The 12,529-nt window shown below is 36.3% G+C and overlaps 1 protein-coding gene across 7 annotated transcripts in view; it reads left to right on the top strand.

Moving 5' to 3' along the window:
- Positions 1–12,529, top strand: part of PTPRK (protein tyrosine phosphatase receptor type K) — a 312,897-nt gene that overhangs the window by 210,751 nt on the left and 89,617 nt on the right. For all 7 annotated transcript variants that reach the window (XM_063151154.1, XM_063151149.1, XM_063151153.1 and 4 more), the window contains exon 8: positions 9,863–10,165. In XM_063151154.1, the coding sequence (XP_063007224.1) occupies positions 9,863–10,165 (303 nt within the window). The remainder of the gene's footprint in view (positions 1–9,862; positions 10,166–12,529) is intronic.

Genomic DNA, 12,529 nt, shown 5'->3' with positions numbered 1-12,529 from the left:
AATTAAGGTATTAAGAAGATTATTATATAGATAAAAGTATTAGGTTGTAGTAGTCACTTGGTAGTGGTGACTGACCTGTAGATTGAGGAGTTTTCTTAGTCAAGTTTAGTCAAACTTCAGCAAGTGACTAAACTTGACTAAGAAGTTTAGTCACTTGTGTGAGTTAAGTAATAAAATTTCATTGAAATTCAAAAATGACACAATTTCACTGTAGACAAGTAGCCACCTTAGAAATAAATTTTCCCCATGACTCCTTACTAGCATTTTTAGAATTCTATGTACAATTGAAAATGGTTTCTGATCTTATTCAAAATTTTAATGTTAGAGCAATTCTTTGCTCCTGTATTTTTTTTCCCTGAGGAAAACAAACTTGCTTATACTATCAACTTGTGTTCTTAAATTTGCATGAGCCAATGAAGAAAATGAAGACAATTCATTAAATAAATTTCCAACTGCTCAGAGAAAACTCTTCTCTACAACAGAAGCTACAGAGGTTGTCATTCAACATTTAAAAATAGATTACCTGGATTGTTTCACTAATGGGACAAAATATATACAGCAGAGGCATTGTATGTTATGGTGTCACTCCAGGTTTTAAACAACTTAATGAATCTGTGTTTCATCCAAGGTTTGTGCATTATATAAAGATATCTATCACTATACAATATATACATTGTGTGCTATGTAGTCTTGCGTTACTGATTTTGTGAAAGGGGCTACTGGAGTAAGGTGCGACACAAAGCTGTTATTGAGTTTTGCCACATAAGCATGACGTTGGATGTGTTAGTTCATGGGCTGTGACCAAGGTAGAAACTCAAGGCTTTGTGGGTTGCAGGCAGGGAGATGGAGGATGGGTGGTTTCAGCCAAGATCCCAGGGGCAGCAGGAACCAGATAGTACAAAAGGGAAACAGGAGAAAATAGGATTGAGACCATTTCAGTAGGTGTGAAGAGACAGAGAGGATGAATTTTGATGGATGTTTTATCTGCATATGGGGAAGTGAACATATCTACACGGGTCTATCAGCATGCATGCACACACACAAATGTATATGCAGGTTTTAAGTGGGTATCATAAATACTGCCTGCAATTTTCAATTCTTATTTATCAGAGGTGAATGTGGCCTTTTTTCCCCAGTCTCAGTACTTTGTGCTTGCTATTTATTTATTATAGACTACATTTCACATTTTTTCATTTATTTCATGTGATGATGTTTATGCTTCCTAACTTGGAGGACTGAAATTTTTCTACGCAGGAGAAAGGAACTGAAGCTTTAACACTATCCATAGAAAATTCTTGTTTAGCTCATTCACACTGCTCCAACTTAGTCATTTTGCTTAATACTCATTACATCCTAAGTTCCCAAATATATAGTTTGTAAACAAAACCATAAAAAACGTGTTTATAAATGTGTATTGGAGAGAAATGAACAATATATCACCTAAGCAATAATGGCAATTTATGTTCAAATAAATGTTTGTAAATGCTTTCTTCATAGCATTACATAGTTAGGTTCTCTGTTAAGGTGGGTAAATATCCATTTGTGTGTAAATACACACTACATATTCTTTATAATGTTATTGTTATTGTTTTAGATTATATCTTCCATTCTGCTTTAACGTAATCATGCAGATATTTCAGGTCAAAAGTTCACTTTTTCCTTATCATTTATAGTTTCATAAATTACTTTAAAGAATTAAGCTGGGTGATTGTAGTCCTGAACAGGCTTCCTAGGCATTTAGAACTGTCAGACTTCCCCTGTGTTTACTCTTGCAGTCTGATGCTTCTTGACATGCTGTTTTGTGTTTTAGACCATTAGAGAGGTTTTGTTCATTTGGAAGAATGAGATTAAAGAGAACGCACCAGCATTTCCTCTCCCCTCCTAGACCCTATAGTTCCTTTTGATTTAAATTCAGATTTAAAAAGAAAAAAAGAAAAAAAAGGGAATTTTTTGAGCTAAGCTAAACTGGAGAAGTCCACAGAATTTATTATCAAGGGATGTCTCATCTCTCAAACTAATACAAGATTTTGCAGCTATTGATTACATGCTAAGGATGCATAAACTGTTAATCATGCGTGGAGGCAACAGAATAAATGTACTACCAAGAGAAAATGGGCAAATAATTGTCAGTAGTGCAGTTATATTTATCTGTTTACTACACCTATGATGCAGGGGCAGCTGTGTTTTGCATCCAAAAAGATAATTTCTAAAAATATATTGAATATCACCTCATTGCTACTGAAACTAGTGTAGTAGAGCTGATTATCTAAGTAATAATTCAGATGTTTTCTTCAGCTCCCTGAAGTATGTGATCAATAAGAAATTTGTAAGCTGGCTTAAAAAAATCAGTCACTAGATGAAGTGAAAGGAGGTAAAACTCATAGATTTTCATGCAATTGCATTATAACCTTTGTTTGCACCAAGATAAATCTGTAATGTTAACACAGTATAAATACCATAGTTTCATTTATTCTGGGTTTATATTTCACATGACAAACAGATGGACATACTAATGCAGAAAAAGTTAATTTTTTTTTTTTTTTTTTTTTTTTTTGTGTTTGCATCCAAATTTGTTTTGTATTATGTGTGTGTCACACATTTGAGAAGGGAGATGCCCAGCAATCCCTATGATTTTTATCATGGGAATATATACCTGTTAATTTTTTCCTTTTTATCAGACTGCAGAAAATACTTCAAATTGTACTACTTCTGTCAACTTCATTAAATTCTCTTACTTTGATGTTCACCATTTCTTCATGCTTCTAAGTTTAAAAGGATTAAAGGCCTGAGTTTTCAAATGTGGCTGCCTAAAATCAGGTGTCTTAAATGCTGATGTGAAACAAGACATTTTTAAAAAACGACAAACCAACAGTAAAAAAAAAGAAGCCCAAAACAAATGAAATCAATGCAACCAAACAAAAAACGCTACTAGCAAGTAGCTTAGTTAGACTTTCCAACTTACATTTATCTATGTGACAGGTGTCCTGTTTAAATAGATTCTGAGAATGAGGGAGTTCAGGTACTCCAACAATGGAATAGTATTTTATTCCAATAATTTATGAGAAGGGCATATTGATGCCTTATATCATCCTGCATCAATATTGATACAATTGGTAATACAATGTAGTGTGGCTTTGGGTTGGAATACACATCAAATTGTAAGAAGAGAGTCCCTGGCTAAAGGTAAGTTGTTCATGAACTATCACTATGCAGTAAGAATTGGGGCCCATGCCGATAACTATTTTATGCCTTTACTTCCAAGCTGTCTTTAACTCTACTTGGAAATGGTCAAAAATCTGCCAGTTACAGACAAGAAACTTGAATAGGATTGGCAGGAATTATTCTGTCATACAGACTGGTTTATGAAAATCAGACTGAAATGCATGACATTTTGGGGATGTCTGAAGGATCTTCCTGTATTATCATCATATTGTTAAATAATGGAGTTATTGGTAGTTAATCAGAACTAAATTCTCTTGGACTTGTAGGTTAATAATCCCTAAAACTCAGGGGCTTCATCCTGGATATTCTAGTACAGCTCACCTTACCTAGGGATTTTTGTTAGCTTTGTTCATAACACAACTTAATTACAGTTTGCTCCTTTGACAACAGCACATTACCCCCAAAAGTGCAGAAGTGATCACAGTTGATGTGCATAGTTCTTGCTGAAGCTGTGGTTGTGTCTTGAAATATTTAATTCTAGTTTGGTCCTTTTTAATGAGCCATAAACTTCTCTGTTCAGCAGTCCTAACCAAGTTTATGATGTGAGGAATTTAGTAGCTATATAAAAAATCCTTTCTGCCTGATTCATCATTTACGAATAACAAAAGTAATAATTGAGAGCAATGCAGACAAAATGAGCAAGCAAGAAACCCTTGTTTACTCTTTTCTTACTGCACTTCTGACAGTTATTCCTATGTGGGTTGTGCTTCCATCAGCTCTTTTCCCTCTTACCTTTCTTCAAGGTTCTTATCAGAGGTCTTTCAGATAATTCTTCACAGCAACAGGACCATAATTTTTTTTTTCCTTTGAGTTTTGGGAGCATTTTGGTTTTATAGGACCTTGCATGAACTGAGAAAGGAGCAACAACCATGGTGATATCTTGGAATAATCCTCTATTATTTCCCACACGCCAAGGAAAGAGTTACCCTAGAAAGGTCAGGAGAAGCCACAGGACAAAGAAGCTCATGTTCTATTAGAAGAAAAGTCCGGGAAATTCCAGTGGCTGTTCAGACTGAGAATATTGGAAGAAATATAAGGGCTTCTTTTTGTCTATGTAGTTTTTGTTATAGAAGGCAAGATAATTAAAGGAATCTTAGTGAGAAACAGTGTTCTTTAAATTATAGGGTTATTACCTGTACTTTTTAAATAATGGCCATAGATTTGCTTTTCTATAGGAGAGTTTTCATTTAACATAGGCCTTACATCTCTCTGTGGTTCCCTTAAATGGAGAAATTATCACACCTTCCAAGTCCAGTTAGTTTTCACCTCCAGTGTCACCAATGAAGGCACTTGGTTTGCTTTTAAACTTGATAAACTTGAATTTCAGTCAATGTGATTAAAGCAGAAATTGGAAGTCAGCTCCTCAGTGTAATAACAGACTAGAAAGTGTTCAAGGGGGAGGAAGGATCCAAAATTAAAGAACTGAATACACAGACAGTGTATAGAAAGGATATGCTGGTTTTGAGAAGCACCATCTTTATTTGAAATGTTTGTGCTCTAAAATTTGTCCAGTTTTTTCCATTTCATGTGAACAAATGTGCATTCTGGGTTCTTATCAGATCTAATTCTCCCACCTCTGCCAGGTATGTGGAAATTAAACTGTCTTGCAGTCAATATTTGAGATTTCTGAGGAAAGGCAGCAAAAGCAGAGCACATGTCACACTTTGCTAGCCTCTTTGTATGGGACTTTTTCACAGCTTTTGGGACATCTGTTTGTTTCTGACTGACAGCAGGCTAATATGTATTATCATTAAAAAGAGGTTCTGAGGAAATGCATGCTCTCACCTTGCTGCTTCTGCAGCTGTGAAGGCTTTTGTTTTCACTCCCATCTCTGTGTAAGTGAAGATAATTATTACAGCGACCTGAGGAGGTGAGAGAGAAGGACGAGAATCTTGTTTCTTGATCAGAAGGCTGAATTTATTGATATATGATATATAATACATTATTACTATACTAAAGAGAATATAGAGAGAAGTTGCAGAGGCTTGCTAAGCTAAGAATAGAAAAGAATCTAAAACAAAGTTCTGTGTCCCGGGACTCTGTCTCCAGCTTGCTCCTGTGATTGGCCCTTAATTATAAATACATGGAACATGAACCAATCACAGGTGCATCCTATTGCATTTCAGAGCACCTGATAACAATTGTTTACCTTCTTCTTCTGGGGCCCTTGCTTCCCAGAAGATGCAGAAATCTGAAAGAAAGGATTTCTATGAAAAAATGTCTGCGACAGATAATCTCTACAAAGAGGCTTGATATTGACCTGTCATATCATGAGTTGCTTATCAAGCACTAAAGAAATTGAATTTCATTTTATCTGTTATCTGGAGAGTCTTATTAAATCATCCTGCAGTTGAGAGGTTGTATGGGGTCAACAGGTTGTCTCTTTCACCATCTATGCCTCTATTGTTAACCTTTGGAGAATTACTAAAGTGTTCTTTATTTTACCACATAAGGTTGGGTTAAATCTTCTTGATCCAGAAATTTTTGTGATTGAGTGCCATATGCATGTAATTTTTTTGCATGGTTTCTGGATAAGGATTGAGCACTTAGTAATCTGTACAAACATAGAGATCTCTTATTATTCTGATTTTTCTGTTGTTTTGGTCTTCTCCCAATGCCTCTGTTTTAAATTGGTTCAATGAGGCTAAAACCAGTCAGATTGGATAATAAATCCGAATCAGTAATCACTTGGTAGTATTTGTAGACCAAGACACAAAGCAGGGGTGAGGAGGAGGGGGATAACAGAGATAGATATTGCCAGGTGTGAAAAGCAAAGGGCAGAGGGAGAAGTGGCTGCAAGTAGTGGTGGAAATGGGAGGAAGGTCATGGCAGCAGCCCATGGGTGGGCAAGGTCTGGCAGGAGGGAGCCTGTCATCATCAGTGGTGCTCATGAGAATCTAAAGGTCAACCTTGCCACCACCACCACCAAATCAACATATGCTTTGTTGCTGGGTTTCTGTTCGAAGAAACTCTGCCAGTCAGGATGTTCATATCTAAGAGCTTGATGCAGTCACAGGATATTGAAGAACTCCCTACAGCCTTTTATCTGATGGAGAAAAGGTCTTGAAAAAAAGAAATAAATTATGAATATCATCTCCCAAAAAATTTAAATTTTAAATGCAAGATTTAATGCAAAACAACAACAAAAAAAAAAGCTATTTCATTCAAACTTGAAGCTCTCAATCAAGTAATCTTTCTAAAAGAATAAGCCAAATTATTGTTTTTTAAATAACATGTCCTTATGCTCAGATATTCAATTAGTGTCTGGGCGCTGTTATGCTTTTTCAAACTTGTTCTAAGAAAACCTTTAAAGAAACACCCACCAAACCTCTTTTTAAAAAAGGACTGGAGTGTAGGATTGGAGTTAGAATTTGGGTGGAAGCATAGATTGTACATGAGCTTTATGAATTGCTGCAGCTGGGTGTCTGATGGCCACCAGTGACCTGGCAGCTGGGTTCAGCTTTCTCATGGCCCTGGCAGTAATTTGCTTTGTAGCCTTGAATAAGCTATTAACCTTTTTTGCGCCTCTTTCTTTTCACAGAAAAGTTTAACACCACTTACATGTCTCACAGGGGTAATTGGTAAATTAAAGTTTGAAACATATTAAGTGCCTTCTGCCATCATTTCTGACACTCCAGTGGACAGGTTGGGGATTGAGCAGGTATTTTGAGAGCATCTTATTTCTTCTGTCTTTGTCATATGGTGCCTATTTGACACAAGTAATTCAATAAAGTAAAAACTCGTGCTTAAAAGTCCATGTATTTTGGATAAAAGTTCTCGATGTGAGAAAAGATGGGAAGAAAACTGGGAAGACAAGACGTGAATTGAATTATTGGGATTTACAGTACTCAAAGAGTATCAAGAAATAAGAAGATAATGCATTAATTGAAATAAAATCCCTGTGGGACTAAAGAAATGTTTCATTGAAACTCAAACCCTAAATTGTGATGGGAAATGGAAAAAACAAGGAAATGAACACTATTTGCTCCCATCAAGATCAAAGCTATTCTTAATGAGATGGTTGAGATCTTTGGGAAGCCTACTCAAAAATTCAATAGTGCTTTTTTCTGAGAAAAGTAATTATTCGAAGATTGCTTTTTACTGAGGTGTTACAGATGGAGACTTTGTGGTGTGGTAGTTTAAAACAATTGGTCTTTACCTCTAGAGATTCCCAAGATGAACATTGCCCAGAAGAAAGAGTAAAATTGAGTTTTTAAAGCATCGTTTTAGGAGCAGTGGGACAGTTGGCAGAGTTTACTAAAGCTGTTGAGAGACTCTGCAGACTTTAATTACCATCTCAATATTGCAGAAGTTGTTTAATTTCTGCCAAAGAAGGGAATAGTTGTGAGAAAGCGAGATCACACTCTGTCTTTCATTCTTTCCTTTTGACAGGTGAATTAAGGATGCATTTCAGTATCTCCTCTGATGCTGTGACACATTTGTAAAATTTGCATGGAATTGTAAAATAATTTTTCTTTAAGTTTAACAAAGCTTTTATTTTTTTTCTTCTCTCTTTGAAGTGCTGTGCAGCATAGTGTAAATGCAGTTTAAGTCTTGTTATGAGAGACGCAAGATGAAAATGTTTTCTGTTACTGATTGGTGGCTTCAAACTCTTGAGTTTCAGACTTCATGGTCAGACACCAGGTGTTATGTTGTTTTAATTCCAATAAATTTTGAAGTCAGGTTTGAATTCCATCTCTAGTGGGAGTGGTTGAAAGCACAAATTGGAGTAGGAGAACAAAGAGGAAATTACTAAAATGAGAAAAATAATTCCACTTCAGAAAGAAAACTTAGCCTATAACACATTTCCTTGGTGAGGATATGTTTACTCTTCTAGGCCTCAAACTCTGAATCAGAGTATGTATAACTAAGTTTTGCACTGTCATTCATAGAAGAAAAGGGCTGATTTTGTATATAACTATACATAAACATGTATGTATATATGTATTTGTCTCAACAGTTCTCTTCATTCGTGGCACTTGAGTGTGTTCAGTTTTTCCCCAAGTGCTTGCAGTAGCCAAGAGAATACTCATTCTTTGAAGACCCTTGTCAGCTCCTTCAGTAGATCTACTATATTGCTACTTTTTTTTCTTTCAATGACCACCTCACACCTCTCTCTACTTGCTAAAGCACCAGGCACTGTTTTCTCTATAAAACCCTGTTTTTTCTCCTTCTCTTCAAGTATCTTATCTCTCAAGGACCTTTTCAATGCTATCTTTCAGTTTCAAATGTCTATTGTTACAGTACACTGTGTTCAGACAGCTACTACCCCGGAAGTAGTCTTACTTAATTGCATTTTTCACTGTATACATGATAAAGAAACTTAATGGCAAAGATAATATATGTGCTTGTTCAAAAAGAAGAAAGGATAGATCAAGGCAACACATAGGTGAAATTTTTAATCCTTATCATTCATCATGTTGCTAGGAATACCTTTGTGTTATATTTAGAATTCTGTTGTTTTGATGGTTGAAACTAAATGTTTGCAGTTTGTCTGGCAAACTGCATGCTGAATACATTACACTGATTCACATTTCCTTATCTCAATATACCATCTGTGCTTTTGGCTGATTTTTGTCTTGTTGGAACTCATGCAAGTTACAAAGAACAGTTATACTCAGAAGGAGAAATCCTATATTTCACTTCCTTGAACAATCTTGACTGTTTTGACCTTAAACCAGCAAGGACACACGGCTGAAACTGTATCAATCACAGGCTTTATTTTCTCTGGTGAGGAAGCATGTACTAGCAGGGTATATTTTCAGTGAAAGTCTTGTATATACAGACATGGTCATGATTTTCATTGTGTAATCATTTTAATTAAGTTCAACGATAAAAGTTACTCTTGCATGAGGAATGAATGCACTGGAGAGGCAGCGAAAGATTGATGACAGCTTGGGGAGCATCACGTACTCTGCTGCTGCAAATGCATGTGGGGAGAACAGCTGAGCTTGGGGAGCAGGTCAGAGATCACCTGCTCAGAGTAATCATGGTTTTGGGGTTTTGGAGGGATCAGGATGCAATGTGAATATCCCAAAGCATTTTTTTGTGCTATTTCCGAGGGGTTTTGCTTGAATGAAGAGCTTTATTACTAAAATAATAAACACTAATTAATATCTGCATTGTTTTTGTAACTGCTAGTTTAGTAAGGTAATTAGTATAATTAGTATACAGTGTTGCTTGGTGGCATGATAAATCATGATGTAGTAAATGTACACTCTTTACCATTATGATGTATTATCTAATTTACACAGGTAGATAAAAAGGATAAAAGGAAAAGGGTAAGGGGGAAATCAAGAAGGGAAGCCAGTAGTGACAGCTGGGTGGCCTTTTGGTCACTCTCCTTGCATCTGTTGCCTGTATTCTCAATTGCTTTGAATTGCTCCCCAGATAATTAACTATTCTTTTTCTCACTATTGCTGTCTCCATCACTGATTACAGCCAGCAAAGACAGGACAAAGAGGAATGAAGTAAAAAAAAATTAAGGAGTGTTTTCTCCTCCTGTGCAAAGGATAATACTTGCCTATTTGTTGGGTGCTTCCTTAACTCTCACATCCCTGAATGCACCATCCACCAGCTACAGTTCAGTGCCAGATGAAGAATGCTAACATTGTTTTCTTCATTATGCTGTATTTTCTAGAACCTATGAGAACACCCAAAACACTGAAGATTGCTGAGATCCAGGCCAGACACATCGCTGTGGACTGGGAATCTCTGGGGTACAACATCACTCGTTGCCACACTTTCAATGTCACTATATGCTACCACTACTTCTGTGGACACAACGAGAGCAAAGCAGACTGCTTGGACATGGACCCCAAAGCCCCTCAGCACGTTGTGGATCATCTGCCTCCCTACACAAATGTCAGCCTCAAGATGATCTTAACCAACCCAGAAGGGAGGAAGGAAAGCGAGGAGACCATTATCCAGACAGATGAAGATGGTAAGTTAAATGTTCTTATGGAAATTACATCCAAGTCCAGTCTAGGCAGGTGGAAGGAAATGACTTTGTGTGTTACAATATGTGTCATGAAGGGTGGAAGTTCTCTTCTATTAATGTATTAATTAGCCCCAAAATGGCAGCTATGAAGGTATTATAGCTGTCACCCCGCATATGTAGCCAAAGCTGTCCATGCAGCACAAGTCAAACTGGATCTCTCTCTGTGTCTCTTTCTCTCCAGAAAAAGGGAGATGGTTTCCCAGTCTTTCAAATCCTGTGCTAATGCAGGTGATAAGAAACATGTGGTGGTGTTAGACTTCTTCACAGTATTGGACGTTGTATTTGAAAATTAATTCCGTAAATATTTAAATATTGAGTTCAGTGCTTAAAGATGCTATTCAAGATTTTAAACCTCTATAGCAAATATATTTGAGCAAAAACTTATGTTGCAGGTCTCAGAATACTGTATCTATTAACTATTTGAAAGCCCCCTATCAAATTAAAGTATTACTTTGACAACTCGGGAATTAACTCAGTGATCCGTTTAGGTCCTTTCCAACTCCAGATATTCTGGGGTTCCTCTTTAAAATGCTTTCAACAAAGTTTCAACGAGACAGTTGAATTTACCTCAGTTGTGAAAAAATAAACAATAGAAGTAGACATGTTAATGGTGACACGTTCAGAGGTTAGGCTATGAATCTTGGTAACAAAGATACGAAAATAAAAAATTATACTTCTCCCTAATAATATTTAAAATGTGGTAAAAAAAACAATTTTTGTTTCTTTTTCTTATGTTTACATTTTGTGAAAACACTGACAAGAGCAAAATGTAAACAGATACTTCCATAGGTAACAAAAATAGAATACTTGGACTAATGCAAGACTGTAGATAAACAAAAAGGTAAAATTGAAAAAGCTAGTGTGTTTACTTGCCTGCAAAATAAATGAATGGGAAATACAGCTTTATATAACAGTCAGTGTTAGAGTCTGGTAGTGCTGTTTTTCCATATATTTTCAACTTTATGAGAAATAAAAGAGGAATATATTTACTATTGCAATAAAAAGAAAAAAATTATTTAATAGGTAGAATATGAGGAGCTGCAGAAAACTATAGACACATAGATGCATCATATGAAGACTTAGTGATAAGTACTCTATGGTTGCTCCTTTCCTTGAACTTAAAAAGAGTAGTAGTGATATTGTTAAGTCCATGGAAAATGGATTTCTTTTCCTTTTTACCTGGGTTTTCAAGAAAGGTTGTGGTTTCCAGTGGAAACCTTTGTCTTCTTAGATGTGCGGAGATGGCAGATGGTCACAGCGTCAGTACCTGCCAGGAGCAGAGTCAAGTGAAAACTTTGTCTCCCAGTTTTGTTGTGGATTTTTCTTGGAAGATGGTGCACATAAGGCAGGTTTTGGTCTCAAGCTGACACACCAGTGTGCTCTCAGTGAACTCAAGTCGAGTTGGCTTTGGTGTCTCAAGTAGTGTAATATAGAAGAAGCCTCACCCTGTGAACAGCAGTTGCCGGGGTAAACTGATTGAAGCAGATGTTGTTTCCACAGAGGGACTAATAAATTTTAAAAGGTATCTATATTAAGTTGTGCTGGTGGTAGTAATGCTTGTGACCTGAAAATAGCCTCCTGTGAGCTTTATTCTGTGTAAAAATATTGAGATTTTGATTTTGTGTTACTGATTGATTGAAAGTCTATGTGCAATGTCTTCAAAGTTCGGGGCTTGCAGACAATGTACAATACTGAGAGGTTCACACCTGAATCCTTCCTTGAGCTATCACAGCAATCGTAAACTAAATCCTGTAGCTGACTGCTTATGTGTACAATGCTAATTTAGTTCCAGTCTCAGTGATCAAGTATCTGAAACTATTTCCAAGCACAGTTTGAAGCCTAAAGTAAGAATTGGACTAAGAAGATGAGAAGTCCAATTATGTGTGTGATTCTGTGCCCTACATTTCGTGTGTGGTCAGATGAAGCTGCACTGTCTTCATGGTTTTTGCAGGTTTCTAGAGTAAGCATAATTTTAATTATATCATGGAGGCATTATCAGTGATTCATTTTGGAGAAGGAATATAGAGGAAATAGAGTGTTGCTCTGCATTTTTGCAAATAACACTAGTTAGAAATAGCCCCTGATGACATGTTTATCTGAAACTGTGCACTCATTTTGTGTACTTTTCATAAATAGAAACTTTGAATACTCCAGATGACAACTGATAATTAAATTTTTGTTAGTTTTTCTGTAGTGTGGGATTCTTTCCAATGCTGTGGTGTTTTTTTTTTTCCATAAGGTACTGCTAAACAAGCAAAAACTTTATAGACTCTTAGAGTTTGAGATGCCTAGGCCATGTTTTCCTAT

Source organism: Melospiza melodia, chromosome 3, assembly GCF_035770615.1.
Source record: "Melospiza melodia melodia isolate bMelMel2 chromosome 3, bMelMel2.pri, whole genome shotgun sequence".
In the NCBI taxonomy this organism is placed as follows: Eukaryota; Metazoa; Chordata; class Aves; order Passeriformes; family Passerellidae; genus Melospiza; species Melospiza melodia.
Note: the sequence above shows the minus strand (reverse complement) of the source record. Positions and strands in the feature narration are given on the sequence as shown.